At 41.9% G+C, this 26,284-nt stretch overlaps 1 protein-coding gene across 2 annotated transcripts; it reads left to right on the top strand.

Annotated features, from left to right (window-relative positions):
- Positions 1-1,490: 1,490 nt before the first annotated feature.
- On the top strand, positions 1,491-25,646 carry rnf150a (ring finger protein 150a). 2 transcript variants are annotated; one of them, XM_083765135.1, is made up of 8 exons: positions 1,491-2,207; positions 14,368-14,618; positions 16,262-16,333; positions 16,579-16,661; positions 16,850-16,946; positions 18,689-18,899; positions 19,421-19,502; positions 22,552-25,646. In XM_083765135.1, exons 1-8 carry the CDS (start codon positions 1,754-1,756, stop codon positions 22,553-22,555), a joined length of 1,254 nt encoding a protein of 417 aa, XP_083621261.1. In that variant the 5' UTR covers positions 1,491-1,753; the 3' UTR covers positions 22,556-25,646. The 2 variants fall into 2 exon arrangements, with proteins under 2 accessions (XP_083621261.1, XP_083621260.1); XM_083765134.1 differs by lacking the exon at positions 19,421-19,502.
- Positions 25,647-26,284: the final 638 nt, after the last annotated feature.

Below are 26,284 nucleotides of genomic sequence, written 5' to 3'. Positions count from 1 at the left end.
ATATGGTTTACTTCACCTACATGATTTACTTCACATATTTTTATGACTCATAACTGAGTCATAAAAAAATGCCATAATTCACTTTGGCAGTTGGTGTATACAATATATGAGAGAACACTCCATAAGGAGCAGGTGAATCTTCCACTATCAATACAATAAATTATCTTCGCCTATAAATGGTCATATCCACTTTACACAGCAGATGGCAGCAAATACCGCACAAATAAATATCCTGGGTGAACTATGGGTGATACGCGGTTATTTGAAATAAGCAGTATGGCAAACAATTGTTGTTGTTGTTGTTGTTGGTGGTGGTGTTGTTGTTTTTCCGTTTGTTTGTCTGTAAATTAAGTCTTGTTAGTTGTTATGAATACCTTCTAAACTAAAGGATTATCGTCGACGACAGATCAGCCTCTTGCAATGGCGGGTCTGGTCCAAGATTCGATACACCACCAAGATCCCCATGTACCAAATACTTCCTTCCTTAATGTTAACGAAGTCCACACCCACAACACCAGAGGGAGTGCAACAAACCATGTGCAACCCAGATTCGGCAGATTTCGCTCCTATCCTGCACCAAAATGTGGAACGCCCTACCTAGGCTACAGTCATTAAGAGTAACTGGCCTCTGTAAAATCTGAATCCCCCCCACCCAACCCCCTATCTTTTCCCTTTTTTGCTTCCTATATGATGAATTCCTATTCTGTTCTTTAGCTACATAGAAATGTCTATTTGTATGTCTCTAAATGTTTGTATGTCTCTAAATGTTTTGATGAATTGAACAATGTGGACCCTGTTGTAAACAAGTGTAATGCTTAATTGGGTCGTCCACTCACAGTTAACAGTCTTTGTATTGAGTTTGTGCTTAAAATGTACTGTAAATTCTACAAACTGTTAATAAATATTTCAATCAATCAATCAAAAGTAAGACATGCGAATCCCTTGACTCCTTCAAAACCGCTCTCAAAGGGCACCTATACGGACAATAGGGCAATTCGAAACTGGCCCCGTAAAACCTGAATCCCCCACCCACCCCTTTTCCCCATCACTGTATGTTTCTTTTCCATTTTTACCTCCTTTATGATGAATTCCTGTTCTTTTCTTTGGCTAGAAGTGTATATTTGTACGTCTCTAAATGTTTTGATGAATTGAACAAGGTGGACCCTCTTGTAAAGTACAAGTATAAGTATAATGCTTTATTAGGTCGTCCACTCACCGTTAACACAACAGTCTTTGTATTGAGTTGTGCTTGAAATACTGTAATTCTGCAAACTGTTAATAAATATTTCAATCAATCAAACAAAACCTTGCCACGATCTTATGAACAACGCCTTGAACCCGGGGTCCCGGGGGCCAAATCAAAGGGTGTAACCCTGGATATGTTGGCGAGTACTTTTCTATGATGACGTCCAAGTTCCAACTCACGTGTGTAGGCCAGTAAACCAATCCGAAGCAGAGACGGAACACAGCTGACACTGAACAACAACAGAGTATGGTTCGCAGGTGCTGCTCTTTCTGCTGAGGCTTCTGTGTTCTGGATCTGCTCGATGTGATCATGCAACTCTCTAAAAATCACTACTGTTTAAACCAAAGTGTGCTGTTATGGGATTTAAATGTTATTTATCGGCTCAATGCGTTAGACCCACACATTTAGTGCTTTCTAAGCCCGAGTAGGACAGACAAGGTGGGTTAGCTGCTTAGACAGAGTGTCTGCTGGGGAGAGAGAGGTGAACAGCCAGCAGCAGCAACCACAATGGCTGTGTCCCTCATCCAGGCTTGCCGCAGTCTGGCTCTCTCGACGTGGCTGCTATCGTTTTGTTTTGTTCATTTGCTGTGTCTGGACTTCACGGTCGCAGAGAAGGAGGAGTGGTACACGGCGTTTGTTAACATGACTTATCTGGACCCTATGACTGCAGAAATCAAAACGGAGAAAACCGAGTGTGGTCGATATGGCGAGCACTCGCCGAAGAGAGAAGCCAGGGGACGTGTTCTGATGCCCTCTCACTTTCACGACAGACAGGCCTGCGACCCAAACGTCAAGTTCTCCAGAATTGACCAGAACAGGGCTTGGGTGGCATTGATCGCGGCTGGGAATTGCACATTTAGGGAGAAGATCCGCAACGCTGCCAGCCATAATGCCTCAGCTGTTGCCATCTACAATGTGGGCTCCAGCAATGCCAACGACACTATAACAATGCCTCACCCAGGTAAGGCTAGTGTTTTTGGAGTTGGATTGAACATTCAAGATGATAACCCCACTATAGAATTATGTCGTTTTGGCTGATGCATTCAGGTTCAAAGTCCATTATTATTATTATTATTATCATTTATTATTAGCCTATTATTATTATTAAATAAGTAAATAAAACGTTTTTGCATGTCAAAATATGATCATGTTTTTCCCCCAGACCATTTTATGTTTGGAGAAAAGCAAAAACAAAAAAAGAAATCACACCTGTGTGAAGTAAGTGGTGCAAGTCCGTTTGGGGGTCCCTGGGGGGTCCCCGGAATTCCAGATCCGCATGCACACGCCCAGGGTGCCGGCCCGGTTCCGGCGAGCCACCCCGCATCCGAAACGGTCAAGAAATGACAGTTACCGTGTGGGGGTCCCCGGGCGTCACTGTACTGTAGGCCTACTGCAGGAGTCTGCAACCTTTTCTAAATTAAATGCCATGTTTTTATTTTCTAGATAGTCAGCGTGCCATATCAACATTAATTAATTTTAATGACAACATATTTTGCTTGTCCACAAATATAAAGTTTTTCCTTCTTTTTAAATATTTTCTTTCACATTGTTATAATAATTATTATACTCAGGGCAATAACAGAGTTCATTTTTACTGAATGCAGGATGTAATTTACACACAAATGTGAGGGATTTGACTCACTTAGTTTGACTACTAAAAATACTCTCTCACACACTGGCCAGTGTGCCAGTGATCACCCTCCTTTGTGCCAATGTTGGCACTGGTGCCTAAGGTTGCCTACCCCTGCTGTACTGTACTGTACGTACTGTACTGTGGGTTATGTCAATAGGGAGGATGTCAATTCAACAGTCTGACTTTTTGTGCTAGAATAGAAGCTTGAGTGAAATGTTTGTGATACCTGACTGTTGTTGGCTTTCCTCTGTCATCACTTAGACTAGATTTAGCTCACTCCTGGTCCATTTGTCTTCACCACCCTAGAGCCTTGTTGGACCGGGCAGAGTACAGTGGAACAGGATGCTGCTCTCTGTGGAGCACCTGTAGAACTTGAGGCAAAATGTATTCAATCTGTGTAGAGGAATAGCAGGCGCTGGTTTGCTGTCTTCAGTGTCTTGACCAATGACCACAGTATGTGCTGCGACCAGCTGACCACTGACCATGTTTTGTGAGTTAATTAAAGCTTTTATGACATTCATTTTCATTTATTTTTCTTTTTCTTTTTTCTTTTAGGTTTTATGACCTCAATTACACCCAAAAAACCTGAACTTTGAACATTCAGTGGACTTTCTGTGGTCTGAAGTTTTCTTTGGGGTTTGGAAGCCTTTTGAGCTACAATGAAAACAGGCAACACAGTGAAAACAGTGACATCTGCTGGCAAATCCCATTGACATATATGGGATTTGCAGGGTCTTGCATCACTTACTGCCGGCAAATCAGAGCACCTGTTTGAGCCAGAAAACCCCAGATCACAGAAAATCTACTGAATGTTAAAAGTTCATGTTTTTTGGGTGCAATTGAGATTAGAAAACCTAAAAAAAATAAGAACAATTCCAAAACCTTTTCTTTTTAATGTCACAATCCCTTTAAAGATATTAAACGTAGAATACTAACTCCACTAGTCCACTGCCAGGCTTTTTGACATAGTGAATGGAGGATAAGCTTAAGCTACCTTTCCAGCTTCTTCAGTGAACCATGTAAGGGGCAACATCTTTTCAATCCCCCGGGAATCAGTCTATTGGGCATGTGATCGGTCTACAAATAGAAGTGGCATACATACAGCTAGTGCACACTGCACAATGCTGTAATTGGAACGCCTGGCTAAGGGCCGATTCATACTCCTATTTTAGAGCCGAATAAAAGTCGGTTCGGCTCTGTTAAGCCTACAATGTGACGTCATTTGAGGTTCGGGGGGGCGGGCCCCGTCCTAAAGTCGGCTCTTCGGTGCTACTGAAAATTTCTGAGGAGCTGGAATCTACAGCGCCGAAACGGCTGTAAAATAGGAGTATGAATTGGCCCTAAGAGCTGTAATAGAGTAGTCATTAATATAGTTTTTCAATCTGTTTCTATCATTCTTGATAAAGCATGCTGGGGCCTAAATTAGGCGCCAGCATGCTTTATCTCCTTGTGCTAAATAATGTCAAATGTTCTACTGCTTAAACACATCTTAGGATATTATTATTGCTCAGGCTGTTAACAGGCTCTTTGTCATGTGACAATTTGCATTTCCATTGTAAATTCACACTTGCCTGTCTCTTATTTTCATAAAGGTGGAGCTAATGTACCCACCTAGCATAAGAAAAGTCAGACACATTTAACAATGCAAGGCAATTATTTGTACATGTTTTATTTAATGTAGAACACACAAGAAGTCACACATAATCGTTGGGCTTGTCTCCTCACAGGGTTCGGGATTTCAGCCTCAGTCAGGGGCTTGTAATTTGTTGTGCAAAGTTGTAGTTTTGTGTGTGTGTGTGTGTGTGTGTGTGTGTGTGTGTGTGTGTGTGTGTGTGTGTGTGTGTGTGTGTGTGTGTGTGTGTGTGTGTGTGTGTGTGTGTGTGTGTGTGTGTGTGTGTGTGTGTGTGTGTGTGTGTGTGTGTGTGTGTGTGTGTGTGGATGACACACAGTTGGGACATGCAAACTGTGTGGTGACTTCATATAAAGAGCAAACTGCTAGAGTTATTTACAATCGGGCCTGTAAACAAAGTCTTTGTTATAATGTTGCAAGACACCCCAGGGGGTCGGGGTGCTGTGTCTTAACTAACCAAGCATTTTTACATTGGTGTAGGGTGTAAAACCAAAGTCTTTGATCAACCAGTCTGTTTTCTTCATGTCAACAAACAAACACAAACACAAATAGCCACCGGAATTCGGCTCCTTCTCAGTCTGAGAAGGCCACACCCACGTAGGGGCTGATTACCATGTAGCCTAAGTAAATTGCACAGGGCAGAAGAACACAAGAACATACAATATTGTATAATTATGGAATCCCATATTCCTCATATCCCGTCAAGACCATCACAAGATGGTCACATAAAAATATGGAACCATAATTCGACCTCTTACACCCCCCTTGACCCTTAGCAAATCTAGACACGGGAAACCCTCATTCATCTGCGTTTGTTCTCCGTGTTTTTTCAGTCTAGTAGTGCAAGTCTGGTCATGGGCTTCATGGAGAGGGAAAAGCAGTACTCTTCTGTTTAGTTCATATACTTCAAAGTGGAGTTAATTTACTTCACTACATTATTATTATTATTATTATAACACAGTACACATACAGTACATGCAATGTTTGAAACCACCAACAGTTAAAAAAAAGGCATGGACAAGTCAATTACAATTGTTATATTACAATTATAATATTACGATGACGATAACTGCGAAACTTTGCTTGGTACATCATGGTGTGCATGGGAGTCCCAGAAACAAAATGTTTTTAAGTGGTGCAAACAACTTCCTTGACTGACTGCCTGGGTATGTAATGTATGTATGAGCACGAAAACAGCATGGTTGTTTTTCACCACCTGTGCACAACCTAACACACACACGCACATATTAACTGTATATTAACTGTATATATGGTGATTTCAGGTGTGCGGCGTGTGCCAGTATAGTACAGTGACAGTGCAGTACAGTACAGTAGAGGGTATAGGGACCCCACACGGTAACTCTGTCATTTCTCAACCATTTCAAACGCGGGGTAAGCTCGTCGGAATCCGACCAACACCCTGGGTGCGTTGGTTTAGAACTCTCCTCCACCCCCACGGTAACCCCCACACGGAGTTGCACCACTCACTTCACACGGGTGTGATTTTTAAACATGTCACAGTGTTTAGATTATAAACAGAAGAGCATGTTTAAATGCCATGATTGCAGGCTAGTCCTGTGTCATATCCAATTATAAGACATGTTGAAGAGCACTGGCTTTTGTTAAATACATAACGTTTACACTACATTATTATTACTAGTCTTTACCCGTTCTGAATATATGAACAGCAAATTGTGTTCAGTGTGGGTAATATGATGTAATAGATCACATTACTGATAGGGGGGGAATTGTTTACAGATTGGGAAGTTGGGTTGAGCACAAAAGTAGGCTAATTAGTAGGCTATAATCCCAAACTAAAGCAACGGGAAATTATGGATATTAAACTATATGTACAGGAAAACTAGCCCAAAGTTGCTTATATTATATAAGCAGAACTGGCAACATTTATAGTTTCATCCTAATCAAGGCAATAAAAAGCATGTAATCTTGCACCATTAATGACCTACCACCTGTTGAATCAGAATTCAGGACGCTGTCAGAAGATGATTGTCATATCCAGTCCTAAGACATAATGAAGAGCGCTGGCTTTTGTTAAATACATGTTAACACTACATTATTATTATTATTATTATTATTATTATTAGAACACAGTACACATACAGTACATGCAACGTTTGAAACCACCAACAGTTAAAAAAGGCATGGACAACAAGTCAATGACAATTACATTGCCCCCCAAAATCATGTTTTTGCAACAAACAGGTAAGTGTTTTTGCAATTGTAGCGCCCCCTATGGATGAAAATGGAATTGCTTTTGGCTTTGTGTTGATTAAGCCACCCTCAACATGTGATTCAAATTTGGGGTGGATTGGACATTCCGTGCGTGAATTGTGACATTGGCTTTGTGTTGATTAAGCCACCCTCAACATGTGATTCAAATTTGGGGTGGATTGGACATTCCGTGCGTGAATTGTGACATTTTCTGTAAAATAGGCCCCTCCCACGAACTTTGGAAGCCGATTATGGACGAACGATATGGAATATCAAAATTCTGACTGTGCTGTTTTAATCGGATAGGTCCCGAGATCATGTGTACTGATTTGTGTGAGATTAGGTCAAAATCTGTAGGAGGAGGAGCATAAAGTGTGTTTTGAACAAAATCCAAAATGGCAGGAAATCTATCTAGACGCAAATGGGCGTGGCCATTATGGGGAGATGCGTCATGACCCAAGGAATCCAGTGAAAAAAAAGATTTTGATTTTACGACCTACGGTTCAAGAGTTATACCCCAAAACGTAAAGTTGGCTGTTATAGCGCCACCATGAGGCCGACCGATATACTGATAAGGTAATTAATTTTCGTAATTATTATGAATCTCTCCTCCAAGTCTTGTAAGTATAGCCCTTACGGTCTCAGAGGAAAAAATACTTGAAAGTGAGTTTTTGCATTTTCCCATTCATGTCTATGGGGAAATTGAATGCACTAATTAATTCATATCAATTAAACTATCCAACAAATGTCTTAGCAAAATACACGCACACGATTCTGATTTTTTTCGGTCGATTTGACATATGGCTCAAGTGCGTACAGTTAAAACTGTGGGAGGAGATGCACGTCAAAATAAAGTTTATCTGAAGACGATAAATAAAAGGTCACAAAAGCAATAGTATGGTTGCCCTCAGGGCAACCACACTAATAAAAGGTCACAAAAGCAATAGTATGGTTGCCCTCAGGGCAACCACACTAATAATAAAGTGTCACAGTTACAAGAGTGGTTGCCCATTCGGGCAACCACACTAATAAAATGTTGAAAGGATATTAGTTAGAAGCCTTTTCTATTATAAAGAATGCTCACATTTGACTGAGGAAACATTATGATGCTGGAATCAAGAGAGCACTTTATTGATTAATTAGGAGAAATTAGTATTAGTATTGGATTAACAGTATCCTGTCCTACATCAGCATGGGGAATGGATAATTGGATATGGACACATAAGCCTGAGTAGACGATGAAATGACCCATTCTTTTTTGTTTTGAAGTGAAATATCCTTTTAAACTTTGTAAACTTCTTAATCTCACATGAGAGCATTGCATTACCTTTATATTCAGTTGATCCATCGTGCTATTGAGGGACTCGCTTTCAGATAGAATAGAAATGTACAAGTTTTCAAAAACAGCTTGGTGGTTTTTCACTACCTGTGCGCAACCTAACACACACACAAACACACATGCACATATTAACTGTATATATGATGATGATTTCGGGTGTGCCAGTACAGTACAGTGACAGTACAGTAGAGGGACCACACATGCGTGATTTTTCTTTTCACGTTGGTTATTTCCGGTTGCCTTGTATGGTGTGGATCGATGCAAATGATTTACACGGCAGCGCACTTCTACCAATTAGTACAAAACGCTGCTGCCCGCCTCCTCACGGGTACCAAAACGTATGACCACATCACACCAGTCTTAAATCTCTCAACGGCCTGGCCCCCCCCATATATGGCCGAACTCATGTAGCGCCACAACCCCACCAGAGCTCTGAGGTCTGCGGACCAGTCTCTGCTGACCGTGCCAACAACCCGAACCCTCAGAACATAACGTGCTATATAAATAAATGATTACAAGCAATATGAGATACACCTGACCTCTGAGCCGCACAAATCACGACTCTGCACCCCCTTTCATGAATCACACTTCAAAATTGACTTATCCGATGTACACAAAATGTACTTTCAGGTTATACACAAAATGTACTTTCAGGTTAGTGAATGATTGAGGCCCAGACCCAGTGTGTAGTTAGCAGAGACCTGGACACAAGAAGGCAATGCATGTGTGTGTGCTGTGCTCAAAAACGTTGTACATATTTATTTGTGAGTGCTAAGAACGTCATTTATAATTCCAATAAACAAGGTATCAATCACAAGTTAAAGTAAATAAAATGTTTGTATATAGCACATTCAATTTTGATGTGACATTGCTAATGAGCCAGGTCAGATACAATGAGTAAGAGATGATGAAATTAACATGAGTAATAGAGGAGCTGGAGAAGATGAGACCAAGTAAGGTGAGAAGGGACTAAAGGAGAGAGTCTCGAGAGACAAAAAATAAAAATGGATGGTTTACAACATGTGACCAGTTGAAATAACTCATGAAAGAAGCGCAGGATATAGACCTACATGCACTGGGGCAGAAATGACGAGATGTGATGAATGGATTGGGAAGGCTTTGAATGCCAATACTTAATGCGCGTTCTCCCCTGAAGAGCAGGCAGAAATGGGCTGTAGTGGCCCAGAGGCCCCGGTGCCAAGAAACTCATTGGGCATGTCTTAAACTGGTCTTGCCTGTGACAAAGCACACAAACCTCTCTTGTACAGGAACAAAAGTGCTGTGTGGAAGCAACATGTGTACAGTATATGAATCCTATCAGTGTTGAGCCTTTGGATTTGCAACTGATCTTTATGGCTGCTTTATTACTTTTGGTTGTTTTGGAGTCTGTGTTTTTACTAGGTGGAGGAATTTGTACTTTGTATTACAGTCACTAACTTTACACAATGTCTCACTCTCTGCAACTTTGCATATCGAGAGGTTGTCGTTTAATTTGGTGATCATCTCTATGATCTAGTGAGGAGGCTGTTCATCAGAATAAAGGGCTTAAGTTGGCACTAAACAGGTTTCTGTCTTCCAAAAATCATCTGCTCATTTGTAGTATCTTTTCTCCTTGGCTTTCCACATCTCCCCCTTCTTCTCAATTATGGAGATCCCATGACTAGTTTCTGCCAGGATTGATATTATCCATCCTATTTTAGAAGCAGCTATTTTTATCTATTCTAACTGCGTCATAGCAGACAAAAGAGAAGAGTCCAAGCTTAGGGATCACTTGAATGGCATTGGTTTTGGCCTCACAGTAGGCTGTGTGTTATACAGTACTATATGTATGTAGGCTATTTTGCACATAGTCTGACCTGCCCCTCTTTGTATGACGTTATCATAAGCCTAGTTGAGACCAAACAAGGCTAAACCATTTAACCCTGATTTATACTTCACTGTACTGTACCGAAAATAGCCAATCTACACTTCCATTTTTAATGGGGGGTGGGGGATGTGAATCTGACAGGCATAAAACAAGCAGGTCTTATGAAAGTGCAACGTACTCGTCTCACACGCAAGACTTCTTGCTGCCAGAGTTGAAAATCTGTTAACCCCTTTCTACACAAAAATGTCTATTCACAAGAGCAGGGCAGTGGACCCAATGAATACACAGGCATTGTGTTGCTCCCGTGTGAAAAGCCCTGAAATTGCTATTTTTGTTATGCAACATCATTGTATAACGGAGCATGTATGGTTTTTCACACACCGACCGACACTATCTTTGTACCCACCTGGATCCACAGTGCACAGTCTGCACTCGTCATGTGAATTGATAGATTGGTTTCTGCACATCCAATCCACTTTATTTATTAAGCACATTTAAAACACACTAAAATATCAAGGGCGAAACAACAATACAACAATAAACAAGGCAACATAAAGACATAATGCAGTGAAAACAGCAACTTTTAATCAGCATGTTCGAACGCCAGGGAGTACAGGGCTACAGGCACATTTTCAAATGTGATTTAAACACAGGCAAGGTTTGGGAAGCTCTGACATGAGGTGGAAGATCGTTCCACAGTGTGGGCGGGCGGGCGGTGCGCTACAACAGAAAATGGTGCGATCTAGAGGATAGCAGCACCCACATGTGGCTACTACACCTAGTGTCATATTAGATTTCCCATGTCTTCCTACAGTACCTGAATGCTTGCCTCTCATTGAAAATGAATTAGTAGGCATGTTAGTTGCTTGCCGTGTGAAAAGAGTAAATTGTAATCCTAATTTCCCCATACACGGTACACCACTCCTGTATCATGAATCAAGGCCGTTCTTATTTTCTTGTAATTCCTTGAAACCAGATGGTCACTCCTAGCTACATTCTTTTGCAGGAATTGTCTTTCTAAAGCTAACTTTTAAAAGAGTGACTCAGTGACTGGCGTGCCATGTCATGTTGCTAATACAGATTGACCCTGTAGGTCGGTGGAAGACGTGTGTGTGCGTGCGTGCGCACACACGTGCGAAGATGTTACTTGCACTGGACCTTACACTCTCTTATCCACAGTGCACTGAAAACCCCTAAAGCTGCACTTACTGTATGAGCCTGTGCTTGTTTCAGTACAATTTAGCATGTGCCAAAATTCAGATTTGCTCTAAATACTGTTTTGGTTGACTCCTTGTAGAGTAGTAGAACTGCACTCTGTTTTGTAGACGCTGGTGGTGACATGAAAAGCCTGAGTTGTGCCTATTGCTGTAGTGTCTACCAGAAAATCTCCCATAATAAACTCATAATGCGTTGTGTGTAGACGAGTTGTGAGTTTGTAGATCAGCTTTTTTCAGCATGCGACATCATCATGCGGTGGGCATTGTACAGCTTCACACAATGACCAAAGGCCGATGGGCCGGATCTCCCAGGCTATTATTGACACAGGTCTGGTAAAAAACACCAGCCTACTAAGCCCACTGCTGCAGAGAACGGCACAAGACCCATCTCGTTTCATATCTACAGCAACTTGCAACAACAAGTGCAGCTGTAGAAGCTTTGATTCCTAGTACACTCAGACTGGCATGACAAGAGTGGGTATAAAAAAAGTCTGAGACATTTGCTCAGGCTGTATTATCCCTGGTTGAGAATGAGAACGCACTCAAGCTTTATGTCCACATGCACTCCTTTCCTTTAGCTTCCCGTCAATGGTGGATGATGCTCTTCTGTCTGTAGGAATAGTGAGTGACACACTGGAAGAGCCCTCTACTTCATGTGAGCTGAGCGAGCTACTGTATATTCTTTAATGATAAAATACATTAATTTCCCCAGAGGGAAAGGATGAGCAAAACTTAACTGAACAATATGAATTAACAGGGAAGTCAGGAGCATGAACTGTACGTTAAGCCAGCAGGGAAGTGTCAATATATATAGCCTTTGCCATATCAAACTGATAGACTTGCTGCCTTTCAGCAAGGCGTTCTTTGTATAATGTGAGTTTACTCAACCCTGTGCACTTGTTCTGGAATGCCCAGTTAAGTATAGACCAAGTATTGGTATACAGTGGAAGAAAGGGGGGTATCTTTGTGTGGATAGAATACATGTAATAGTTTGTATGGAGTTGAATATGACAATATGAGACTATGGGTGCCATTTTGAAGATCCGTTTTACAATTGGGTAATACATAAATTGCCTTCGCTCTGCGCACAATCGTATTATGAAAGGCATATCGGCCCGTGTTGAACGCACACACATATGGCATATGGCGTTCCTGAATAGTTTAGCATTGTGGGAGTGTCCATATGTTAATTATTTTCGCTTTGCGCAATTTGCTATTAAGCCCCTTGACCTAAAAACACTCAGCGCATAACGATTAGACGTGGGTCTGACCACCTCATAAACGCAAAAAGCACTGTTTGATTTTACACTTGAGCGGCTCTGGGAGGCTGCTGGAGTGTTGCCATGTCTGTTTATTATAAGCGGCTTCTTTTTCTGTAAAGTTGCTTGTAAATATTGGTAGTTGACTAGTTGTACTAGTTGTGGTTGCTTTTCTTGTTTCTAAAGTGGTTATTTGGGCTTTTCTCCTAATGTTGTTTAAACCAGTGATCCTCACACAGCACATTCCCATGTCAAGGATCCCCAGATGAATGCATTATATAACTAGAAAAAGTGCCCTTCTGGGCACAGTTAGAGGTAAAAACACTTTCCGGCCAGTTATAGCGCCACCTTGAGGCTGAGTTGAAATAGTTCATGTGGCATTTTGTCCTGGGCCTGGTGGGAATGTGGGTGCACAATTGCACGGAAATCACGCGATGTGTTCATGATTTGCAGCATTTTGTTTGAAACTGAGCACTCCTGTGAACTTTGGAAGCCAATCTTAACCAATCAGGATGGAGTCTGAGAAATCTGAAAGACCCGTTTCGTTGAATGGCTCTAGAGAGACTGTGTACCAATTTGCGTGATGTTTGGACAAAATGTGTAGGTGTACTGTGCAAAATGTTGTTTTGCGCAAAGCAGCCTCCTGGTGGCGCTATAACAGGCCGTTGTGAAAAGTTTGGGGCAGAGGTTCATCGTTGGCATCCAGGGAGTGTGTGTGCAAAATGTGGCATCGACCGGGTTAACAGTGGCCGAGATTAGCTGCTAACGGACGGACGGACGGACGGACGGACGGACGGACGGACGGAGTGCAAAACATACTCTCCCCCCATGCCTTCGGCCTGGTTGCGCAAAGCGGCCTCCTGGTGGCGCTATAACAGGCCGGACGGACGGACGGACGGACGGACGGACGGACGGAGTGCAAAACATACTCTCCCCCCATGCCTTCGGCCTGGTGGAGACAAAAATAGCAGATCTATACCAGCTCACAATGCATCACATTCATTCATTAAAACTATGAACTCTGACTGCAGGGGGATATATATAATGATCATTATAACAAAGTGCAAGAACATATTTAAAAAGAAGGAAGAACTTTATATTTGTGGACAATCAAAATATGTTTTTTTATTTTAATGTGGTGTCATTAAAATTAATCTGGATATGGCAGACTCACTATCTAGAAAATAAAAACATGGCAACAAAATAGGTTACAGACCCCTGTTATATGCGCTTATTTTTATAGACCTATTTACTTGTTTCTATGAGACATGGCTCTTTTTTTGTAAAATGTTGAGATTAGAAACGGCCATAATTCTTTCATTTCTCAACCTTAAAAATAAATAAAAACATCTCCATAATCCTTGGGAAGTTTGCTTTCATATGCTGTATCACACCCGATTCTTCTTCAATAAAATGCTACGAGCGAAGACCATATACCATCGGGGGCACAGCATTAAGCAGCAGCATTCAACTCATTCCTTCATCATGACTTGAATGAAATAAAATATAATACACGTTATTTTACTGGTGTTTTTCAATAGAAACAAATTATTTTGAGGCATAAAGGTGACAGCATGCAGTGCAATAGGAATAATTAACCCAAATGTGACAAAGTCATGTCATGTCTTCTATGGTGCCAGCCTGAAGAAATGTGCACATTCCGTATGTGACATCAGCTGACTGGTAAAGACAATAGTACGGACATGGAATGGAATGGAATGGAAAATTGATTGGGTACGTCTCAAACACGCCTTAAACACACCCATGACTAATTCAAGGTCGTTTTGCGCAATCCACGGGGTGTCGAAAGCGCTTCTTAACATGCCCAAAATTGCAATATGACATACCACACGCCCCCAGCTCATAAAACTGTAATATGATTAGTAATATTATTTGAACTGCTTAATGGAGCCCAGAATGTGATGTCCTTGTGTGGGTCCTCAGGTACGGGTGACATAGTCGCCATCATGATCCCGGCACCTAAAGGTCGTGATATTGTGGCCCTGCTAGAGCGAAATATCACCGTCATGGTGCACATCACCATCGGAACACGGAACCTGCAGAAGTATGTGAGCAGAACGTCTGTGGTGTTCGTCTCCATCTCCTTCATTGTCCTCATGATCATCTCACTGGCCTGGCTAGTCTTCTACTACATCCAGAGGTTCCGCTACGCCAATGCACGAGACCGCAACCAGGTACTGTATGTCTGACTCTGCATGTGCACACACTTTGGTTTAATTAGAAGGATCACTTGTGTCCCTTCATATTCCCTGGACCCTGGGTAGAGCAAAATAGCCGGCATGTGAATAAATGGTCGATAGACCATATTCCACTGGTTTGGCATTTTGCATTGAAAAAGCAAGGTGGCATTTCATTAACTTAATGGCAAGATGACCGCCGTGTGAATATGGTGAATACACCCTTTTATGAATACACTTCTATGGATACAGTCACTTTTCCCCAGTCTTCCATTTTGGTATGGAGGTTTAGAGCAGCTCTAGCAGAGGAGCTGTAGAATTGTAAATAATAATACAGATGGAGGGGAAAAGAGGTCGTGTCCACAGGGCATTGAAAGGGGCCTATTGATGGAGCAGTAGCTAAGGCCACTCTCCTCTCTTTTTGGAACACATGGGCTGTTTCCTACGTATATCTCTAATCTTTTAAAGTCGACAAGAAGTTGTCCGCTGCATTACAAAGAAGTGGCAAGCAATTGAGGGCACATTGCCATCTAAAATAATTTCATTGGGATTTTCCATTGTGGAAGTGAAATTGGATCTGATGCCTTTGTACAGTTTGGCATCGTTCTCATTTTTGATAGCAGCTCAGGTCATTTTCCGTCTGGCATGTGTCTTACGAGGCTGTCCGGCCAGCAGACCAAAATTAGACCGGCAGCTGGACCTGTGGCAAGTGTGGCAAACCAGTGGACCATCAAAAACTGGACTGCATGCTGGCACTTTGACCCCATAGTGCAAATATCTCTCTTGTTTCTGTTGACACAAATATCCCAGATGGCAGTTCTTGTAACGTACATAGTGGCTGTAAATCACCATGCAGGTTATCATTGGAACGGGTGCCATGGTGACGATTGTTGTACATTTTTCCAAAACTTTTTCCTTTCCACCAAGGCATTTTTTCCCCCTGAGCGCAACATATGTTTTGAATTATATTCAGTGTGAGTATTGTATTTACACTAGGCTGGAAACGAGCATTTATTCCTTCGCTCCTTTGCATCTGGCATTTTTATTTAAGAGTTGAAATGTTTTCGAATCTGGCCAAAATGTCTCCCCAATTTAATCGTTATGCAACTTTGATTGATCGATTGAATACTTTATTAGGCAGAAATGTAAACGGTACAGAGTACAGTCAAATATTTATTCTAAAAGAATATCACCGGAAACAAAGTCCTTGTGGTCTTGTTTCCATTCAGGCCCTGGGTATTCAATTAATAATCATGATATGAAAAATAACAACAAAATTCAAATCATAAAAAACTTTAAAAAAAACTACCATTGAGGAGCCCCCACCGGGAGGACGTAGAGCCTTCTCCTCCGGCCTACTCTTCCCGCCCAACAGTCCCTGTTGACAGTGACAGGTGCAACCCCAGCCCGTATTGGATTACGTACAGTGTTAATTATCACTCTCCCTGGCCGGCTTCCCTCCTCTGAACATGGACCAATTGTATTCGTGTAGAAACCCAACAAAGCTGGATGCACCATGGTGGATTTTAACCCATCACGTCCTCCACGGTGGTGGGCAGGCACTTTACCATTGCGCCACCTGAGCGAGTAAGCGTCTTTTTATGTCTTATCTTAATGATTTTCCTGCTGTTGACCTACAGAGACGCTTAGGAGACGCAGCCAAGAAGGCCATCAGTAAGCTTCAAGTGCGGACCATCAAGAAAGGAGACAAGGTAAAGTCTTGGTTTCAGTAGCATTGGCATTGGTAGCATTGGTCTGGAATTCAACCCATTTACCCTAACCCTAAATTAACATTATGTTTTTTCTGAAGGCAAGGCAGATCAACTTTGTGTTCCTATATCGTTTATAGAAAAGGTTGTGGCTCAAATGTATCTCATTTGTACTTGGAGCCTCCTTCTTGTTTTGATTTATGAGATGAGAAACAGAGAGAGAGTCTTCTTCTTGTCTTCTATTCTAGGAAACGGAGTCAGACTTTGACAACTGTGCCGTGTGCATCGAGGGCTATAAGCCAAATGATGTTGTGAGGATATTACCCTGCAGGTAACACAACCAAGCTATTATCCATCAGTTCATAGAAGTAGTAGCAACAAAACATTGTCATTACCAATAATGATGCATTCATTCTAACCTTGTTATAGGTATAGAATTAATGCATATTTTACACCTATCAGTTAATCAGTAGAGTCCACCATGACATGTCAATTTTTGATTTGGATGGCTGTTTTCAGACATGTCTTCCATAAGCACTGTGTGGACCCCTGGCTACAAGATCACCGCACCTGTCCCATGTGTAAAGTGAACATCCTCAAAGCCTTGGGCATACCGGTAAGGCATTTTTAATTGTGTGTGTGTGTGTGTGTGTGTGTGTGTGTGTGTGTGTGTGTGTGTGTGTGTGTGTGTGTGTGTGTGTGTGTGTGTGTGTGTTAAGGCTGTACCCTAGCCCTGTTTTTAGGACTTGAACATTTGCAGGAATTTCCGAGCGAACATCCGAACCATTTGGTTAATTGGTTCTAATTAATTAATTTCTCCGAGTGCTTTTAAGCAGGCTGCAATTCATAAATAGATCCTCCGGGGCGACGTTGCATAGACGATCAGTGAAATAATGGTTAAGTTCATCAGGGAAGGGAATCGTGAGGGTTGCTACCGGGTTGGCCGACCGGGAAGGTGTGCATTTTGAGTGTGGATACAACCGTCTTTACTTTTAATACACTATAATGACAACACGAGATATCCGTCTTGAACATGATCAGAGCGCAGCGCGTCTCCCCCTCTCTCTCTCCCAACACACACGCGTGCGGGCACGCACACACACACACACACACACACACACACACACACACACACAAAGCGTCTAGTGGCTCTTGACATGTGCTCTGCTGCTGCGAGCGGCCGTGTGTGCGTCCTCGCAAACAGCGAAAATAGCCGATCTGCATGAGGAATAGGCTAGCAGCACTCTCGTCGGGAGGGGGGCAGCACAAATATCCTACGAGTAGGGCAACCAAATGGTCAGCATACGTCCCTGATGCGAGCTCATCATTCCATAAAAATGAGCCATAGTTGAATGAGTTGCTGGCAGGCAGCTAAAACTAGAGTGTAGCTTGCCTTGCTCGAGCTGTCTCTCTTTCATTAATTTGTTCCACCTGTGTAGGCTACTCTCAGAAGCGCATTGAGTGTGTGTGTGTGTGTCACTGTGTTTGTCTCTTCTGCCGTCTGCAGGACTTTCAAATGATTGTAAACACAACATGAACATATGCATATCGCATATGCATATCGCATTCTCGCCGAGATATATTTCGGAGTAAAAAAAATAATATATATATATATAATAATAAAACATAATAATAATAATAATTAAAAAAAAGGTCATAAATTAAGATTTGAGTGGCAACCTTAACGAGCGAACATTCAAACCCTGAATGTTCGGGGACAGCCTTAGTGTGTGTGTGTGTGTGTGTGTGTGTGTGTGTGTGTGTGTGTGTGTGTGTGTGTGTGTGTGTGTGTGTGTGTGTGTGTGTGTGTGTGTTCTAATCTGACCCTCATCTTGTCACTTATGTCTCTTCTTCTTGTCTGATTGCCTGCGATTTACTGTACTGTATACACTGAACTACACTGAAATAAAGCATTACATTGCCAAACATTGTGTCTGGGTAGCTCAGTCAGTGGAGCACTCTGCGTCATGGGTTCAATCCCGGGCACCGCGTACAGCGTATGAGTACGGCTTGAGCTGATGGTAGGTGTTGCACTCCACCAGCATTTCAGGTGTCTAGCACATTGCGAAACGGGGACAGACTCCCATGCTCTGGCTGATACCGACAATAAGCCTCTCCGACCGACTTACTTACGTATCTAATGAATTATAAAACAAATTAATGCCAGGTGAGATCAAATATATATATACAAACAAAGGGCTGTTGACTACAATTTGCAGTTCCATACAGTAGAATACCATAACAAAAAATAATTAAAAATAAAATATACTGCGTGAAAGTTCCCATGGAAACTCATGAGGTACCATGTGCCTTGGTGTCATCCCTCAAGTCCCCTTATGCAATGACTCTCTCTACTAGCCCCATGCAGACTGCTTGGATGACATCCCACCCGACTACGAGGCCTCAGTGGGGGGTCCGCCCAGCAACCCCATCACTGGCGCCAGTGACATCACATTAAACGAGAGCTCGGTGGTGCTGCAGGACACGGCAGGGAGGACAATAGGGCTGCAGCCTCTCTACCATGACCCAGGAATGCCAGACGGTGAAAGCTTAACCAACACTGCCAGCAGTAAGTATGGTGGAGGACAGAACACCTAATACCTATACAATCTCAGGTACAATGCAGCTTGTAGTTTTTCTGAGGTTTTACATAGCTCAAGTCTTGCAGGACAAAGTTGGTGGAAAAAACTGCAATGAAGAAATCAGTATTAAGACATGGTACCTAACACCCAAATTATAAGTAATGCATTGTGGCAGGAGTCCTGCATAAATAGGAAATGTGGTGTCAATATAATTACTGATTTGCTATAGTAAATACTCCTAGCACCATTAGCTCACCATAAATTCACCTTTAATTAAACAATATGAGCATACAAATTACAAACGCGCTCAAACTTCCCGTCTCTCTCTCTCACTCTCTCTCTCTCTCTGCTCTCTCTCTAACATAAGATATATTTTCTGTCTCTGGAGTGCCTTGTAGCACATGAACAATGCATCTCTTGCGGGCACTATACTTGGATCTAGTATAATTCTCTCTCTCTCTCTCTCTCTCTCTCTCTCTCTCTCTCTCTCTCTCTCTCTCCATTCTAGCACATCAGCGGCTCTGTCTTTGCCAGAAAAAGGGCACAGTTCCTCTCAAACAATGTCCTGCTTCTTCACTGCACACATTATTGTGAGTGGGCCCGAATGGTTTAGCCTGTGGCCTTAAACTAGGCCAGACGTCACCTGTCTGAGTGCTCCTCAATCAGTTCCCTAGATCCTCTTGGGCAATACAGGACAGAAGGAATAGTGTTCTCTTTCACTAAAAGTCACAAGCTAGCCCAAATACAATGGTACAGTTTATAAAGAGAGGTGAAAAAGTTATGTTTCATATGGCACCAATGGCAACAACTAAAGCACTGTATGTCTTGTAGACATGCAGCTGCTTCCCACCTTATTAGCACGTGCATGCATGCGTATGTGTCTGTGCGCACATGTGCATGCATGTATACAATGCATGTTGACACATTTTAAGTGTGTGCGTGCCATATGTTTGCCAGCACATATTGGCCCCTTAGCCTCTCCGCCTCAGAGTGCCACAGGCGTGTGTTTACACTGGTGCAGCCCATTTCCTGTCTGCCCCGGCTGAAATTCCAGCTGCAGCTGGTGGAGCTATGAACCGAAACATTCTACCTTAATATCAGTGTCCAGGAACAGCTTAATGCTTCCTTTGTAATGATACCCTATTAGCTTGCACAAGACCTACCCTAAACAACCTGTTGCACAGTTAGTTACCAATACCCTTTATCACAAAGGTTCTACAAAACCTATAAACTAGAAACTATAGCCCTAGGAGACCTTTAGCTGTCACTCTTCTTAAAGGGAATTCCACTCATTTTCAACATTTTACTATACCTTAGAGCTGTTGTGTGGAAATAATTAAATAAGTCACCCCATTCTGTGTTTCCTAGAACTGGAGGTCTGAAACAGCTCTAAGGTATATTAATGAAATAGTAAAATGTTGAAAATGAGTGTAGCCGGGGAGCCACAGGCCCAAAATCTTTAAGGTTAAGGATTAACCTGTGATGTCATGCCATACTTTTTATTTGTGTTTTCTCTATTTATTTGGTCATTAAGGTCCACAGAATGAGAGGTCTGCTCTGCCGGAAACATTGCGAAAAAAAGTTATGGCCATTTTTGTATACCACACCATAGACAACCAATATAAGGCAAAATGTCCTAAGTTTTATCATGCTGTTAAGTCGCATGTGACAATTGTGACATGTCAAACTAGGGGGTTTTCATGATTCTGAATCCATTCCAAGCATTTGTTTTGCACGAAAAACACTCCTTGGCATAAAAACGGTCATAGCTGTCATCACAAATGAAATGTGATGAGGTCAGCACAAATGTGCAGCACATTTTGGCAAGTGGCTATGGCCGAATATTGGCCAAGGAGTGTTTTTTGTGCAAAACTGATGATTAGAATGGATTCAGAATCATGAAAACCCCCTAGTTTGACATGTCACAATTGTCACATGCTACTTAAAGCATGATGCAATTTGGGAAATGTTGCCTTGTATTGGTTGTCTATGGTGTGGTATACAAAAAATGGCCATAACCTTTGTTCGCGATGTTTCCGGCAGAGCAGGCCTCTCATTCTGTGGACCTTAATGACCAAATGAATAGAAAAATAAAGTACGGTGTGACATCACAGGTCCCCTTTAATGGCAATTTATAGTCAGTGAGCAAGTATCTTATTTTATTATTTTTGAGGGGCGCTAGCCATTGACAATGAAGGGAATATTTACGTCATAATGTAACTCATTACATCATATTGACTCTTTATTGTTAATGGCGTTTAATGTTTGTGTTGGCACCGTTTGTTTTACATCACCATTACATCACCTAATCAACATGCGTTAGACTTTGATATATTAGCGCCCCTCAGGCCCTCACTTAAAACGGGTGTGAAGCCATGTCAGGAGGAATGACTTGTGTGGTTGCACTGAACACAGGCCACAGTCACAGAACTGTGGCCGTTAGTCACAAAGCACCTTAACCTCCCTGTTTGTAGACTGCTACAGGTGGGAGTTACTGGAGTAACATCCATGGGGAGTAATATAAAACACGGCGGAGCAAAAAGCTTCTGTTTAGTCAAATAGAGACTTATGGAAGAATATGTAACTTATGAATGTCACTGTATGAAGTATCATAATTTGTTTTAAACTTTGTCTCATCAATATTCAACAGTTACACATCACCAATTTCAAATGGCAGATGTCTAATCTAATGTGGAATGTGCCGTTTGGTCGCAATGTACAGTACGTTGGAGAATGATGGAAGTGGTTACTGTGTATTACTTTCATGGAAACAAAACTCTAGGCTCAGTTTTTCTTATTTTTTTCAGATATTTTTTTGTTCTTTTTGCCCTTTATTGATATATTTACAGTAGTTTGACAGGAAACAGGGAGAGAGATGGGGGAAGACACGCAGCAAAGGTCGTCAGGATCGGGACTCGAACCCGTGACGCGCTGTGTCGCTTGGCCAGGCCAGGCCAGGCAGTCTGTTTTTCATGGACGTTGTAGAACAGTATAGAGCCACTTAGTCATAGCTGCATACTGTATTACCGCTGCTTTCTTCAACCTGATGTCATTGAATGAGCTCCCTGCTGATTTTATTATTGTTCTTGCTGTCCACCGGCCAAGCCCTAGTGCCAGAAGTCTGGTTTGTCTCAGCCGAGGATTTATATCAGTTTTATACTGTACCCTAGAGGCTGGAATAGAGCTGAAAGCGCTAGGAATGAGGTGTGTGTGTGTGTGTGTGTGTGTGTGTGTGTGTGTGTGTGTGTGTGTGTGTGTGTGTGTGTGTGTGTGTGTGTGTGTGTGTGTGTGTGTGTGTGTGTGTGTGTGTGTGTGTGTGTGTGTGTGTGTGTGTGTGTGTGTGTGTGTGTGTGTGTGTGTGTGTGACCTTGGTGTTAGGCAGACACTAGTGTTGAAAATCTATTCACAACTACTACTGCTACTTTTGTCTCACTTATGTTTGATCTTAACCAATACAGTATCTCAATGCTAGCAATTTATCATTGTGTTGTGAGATCAACAAGACAATCTGTCATCGTCATTGGAGGACTGGTCGTGACAAAGTAAATGTATTGTTGAAACTGTTTCATTCATACCAGGATGAATCGGCCATAAAATATATTATTTTAAACACCTGTCTTTTTGCTCTCTCTATGTCAGGTGAGCACCACTCTCTGAGCAGCGACTCCGACACCTCTCCCATCATGACCGTGGAGGTGGGTATATCCAGCATCGATCTGTCTGTGGTTCAGGATTGTGGCGAGTTGAAGTCCTGAGTCAATCACAGCCAAGCAGTTGAAAAGAATTACATAATGGCAAGTTGCCATAGAGACGAGGATCAGAACAGGGTGGAACGGACACTCAGGGACCTCCGGAGGCTCAGTGTGTCTTTGGCTTCAGTCTGGAAGTGGCTTCACAAAAAAGAGAGTTTGGAAATATGACGTCACTTAGCAGCACAACATCCGTTTCTATCTGTTCTGACTGACTGAACAGACAAAAGAAAGGTTTCTCATGCGTTGCAGCGGGTGTTATTGTTATTATTAAGGGTGCGAGGTAGAGTGTGTCTGTCTACCAAAGAAAGTAATCTTAGTTTTCTAACAAAATGCATTTAAGCTTCACCAATTGATCACAATACAAATTATATCATGCAATAAAACAAAGCAACACAAATCCTAGAACTAACCATCTTCACCAGGTCACCAATTAATCACAACATACGTATCACACAGATGTTTTTGGAAACGAAAAGAAAGTTTACCATGCTTTGGCATTTTGGCAAGCTCTAAAGCAGTGGTTTCCCTATGTCTTGGGGGCCCAGGCCTCCAAGGGCCCAAAATGCATTGGGGGTTGGCTGTAGATTAATTAATATGACAAGGTTAATTCGGATGTGTCAAATGTCAAATGAGGTTCTCCTAGGACAGGGGTGTAAATCACCACGTGTGCCACACCCGACCCAGAGAGGGGTCCATCCTTTGGGATGATTTTGGGAATAACCTTTCTTCCTTTCTTTTCACAACAATTTCTTATGTATCTGTATCTGTATGGCAGTTCTTCTTAGGCCACTCTCTTGCCTCTATCTCTCCCTAGCACTTTCAATAGCCTGCTGCTGGCAACTTGATGTGTAGGAAAAATGATAGATGGTTATTAACCACCCACTGTGCACGACTCGTTGTCAACCCCCAGTCTGTCCAGGTCCTCGACAAGGTGGTTAATGTTAAAAATCCAAGGCTGAAACAAACAGAATATTGCGGAATACTATGAGAAATAATATTTGTGCCTTTCGAATTAAAATAGACTGCAGAGGGGAAATGAGCTGGGCTGCTCAAATTGCATGTCTCTCAGACCTGTGCGTGTGTCACTAATGGGATGACCGGTACAAGGAAACAAATCTTAATAAGTAGTTTGCGCATAATTACAGCTGCTTTCGTGCTGTTAGAGAATTCTGCCATTGTGGAATTGTTTCTAAGTAAACCTTCACTGGATGAAAAAAACAAATGCATCATAGCTGAAACATTTTCAGCTTTGCCCACTAAAAATATGATGGATCTGTGAGTGCACGTGATCTGTTTGTTATGTTACAACCAAAACAGACCAAAAAAGACTGGTTTTTTAATCTCACATCACAATATTCTTGTAGACTATAAGTGTAAATAATGCCAATAATTAATGTAAATGATTGCTAGGAAGTCTTCTTCATAAGGAAACAACATTCCTAAAAAGAAATCATTATGTATAGGCTAGAGGAGACAGTGATACAGAACACAGACTGAAAAACGTGTTTGTGTGCGCATTTGTACAGTATGTGTACACAATACACACGTGTTGTGCACATGCACAACTGGTCCAGCCAACATTAAGTCACATTTTGCGCAGTCAAGCATGTGACTTACAATGAGTTTGACACCCCTGCTAGGATAATCATAGGGTAAAAGATAATAAACGGCCATATAGTACCCTGAAGTCCTTAAAGCTGCAATCCGTAGGTTTTGAGTCCTCTCCCGAACAAAGAGAGGTAGTGCTAGCCTGGAAACCTGGCCATGCCAGGCTAGATAATTGCAACCCAGGATTCAAACCTGGGCATTCCACGTACATTCTACTTCTCATAACCATCCCAGCAAGCCAAATCATGTCGTTCAGGACTAGGCCAGATCCCAGCTCATATGAGGATGATCTTTACGTCATTTCCAGGACGTCTTCACCAGTTGAAATAATATAGCTTATTCTGGGCCAGATCTGACTAGTTATGATATTATGACTTAAGTTGATCTGGCCTCGATCGGACACTCTGATTGATCCAGGGACGTCGTTCTTAGTGGGCAGAATGTATGTTGGTTGAAATCAGGTGATATTCTGGGCCAGATCTGGCTAGACTTGGTTTGACTTGATCTGGCCCCAATCGAGACACCACTAATTCATCCATGTCCTGACTGTGCTTGCTGGGATATCTATGGGCCTCAGGCAGGGCTACCTGACATCAGGGTTTAAATTTCTCAACGGAAGAGTAGAACAAACCAACAACTGCCAGTTTAAATTGTACTCTACCGTAGGTGTTTGGGAAGCCCTGTTCCACAGTGTTCAAATGGCTAAACGTTTGCTTTACCCTATATTGGGAGTAGTTACATCATTCTCATGGCATGAGAATGACATGGCACATTGGCACAATGTTCATTGTCCATCGTCATTTAATGTTGTATTGTTTTATGTTGTATTCCACCAAAATCTGCCATGGATTAATATGAATAGGAGTAGCAGACTCCAGATCATATGGATTAATATGAATAGGAGTAGCAGACTCCAGATCATAGTGTTCCTTATCTGGAGCCTGTGACTGATATCTCGTTACGTTTCTTTGTATGAGATCACTGCCAACATATTTCAGAATAGTCGTTACACCTTCTTATATAATATGAATACTTTACATGTGGTAAATGCACAACATATAGCTGCATTTTACTTTTGAATGTGAAAATGATTGGTGTGTATTTCCACCAGCTTTTTAAACTCCATACTCGGGTCAGTGTAACCATGCCCTTTGAAAAACGTTTTACACTAATATCTGTTGAAGTGTTTTCACAGTAATCTTAGAGTGTTTATAGTATACAGAGACATTTAAATATATATTTCCACATCGTACGCAATGACCTCTGAATGTCTTAAAAAAACGACGTATTGTTACTTAGACGGTGAGGTCATATCAACTGTACTGTAGTTCTTTAACCTCTCTAAAAGAAAATCCTTCAGAAGTTCTTAAGGTGTGTCCCGTGACGTTGAGTTGAAAAAGACCAATGTACACAGGCTGTTCTCACCTGTGCTCCAAGTGGTGACAATCATAGCTCACCATGTGGTGATGCAGCTTTTGATATTATGTCACACACCCCAACCTCCAAAGCGTCGCTGTCGGGTGGAAACCTTGTATGTCCAAAATGGTTACTTTTCAGGAAATGTAAAAAATAAAGAGAAGAACCTGTGTTCAAATAGATCCAATTTAGTTATTATTAAGTCTTGTTACAATATACAATATTTATCAAACCCATAGACTTGACCACTTTCACTTTATATTTTTTATAATAATAAAAATAGCAAATATAGCCAATCTATAAGCACACAATGTGTCATGAGCTTGTTTATTTTTGCTACTTTTGTGTGACTGTAGTACAGGACATTCATTTTACGAAAAAAAGCTGAGATACGAAGATAACAAGTTTTCTACCAGACAGCGATGAAGAAGTACCCCACTGCCCTCTTTACAAATGCTGTGTACTAGCACAACTCCAATATCACATGCACATGTACTGTTAACGGGGGACAGTTGTGGGAACAAGACATATTGACATAATGCTGTATGCATGTCCGGCAGCCACCCAATATAACCGAGTGAAAAAAAGATGAACAA

Source organism: Protomyctophum parallelum, assembly GCF_964188405.1.
Source record: "Protomyctophum parallelum genome assembly, chromosome: 5".
NCBI lineage: Eukaryota > Metazoa > Chordata > Actinopteri > Myctophiformes > Myctophidae > Protomyctophum > Protomyctophum parallelum.
This window is presented reverse-complemented; position numbering and strand designations above follow the sequence as displayed.

Bases quoted from the DNA above. Each gene is read 5' to 3' on its own strand.
- rnf150a (XM_083765134.1), top strand. From the start codon at position 1,754: ATGGCTGTGTCCCTCATCCAGGCTTGCCGCAGTCTGGCTCTCTCGACG. The intron at 2,208-14,367 runs GTAAGGCTAGTG...GTGGGTCCTCAG, and splicing joins TATAACAATGCCTCACCCAG to GTACGGGTGACATAGTCGCC. The intron at 16,334-16,578 runs GTAAAGTCTTGG...CTTCTATTCTAG, and splicing joins CCATCAAGAAAGGAGACAAG to GAAACGGAGTCAGACTTTGA.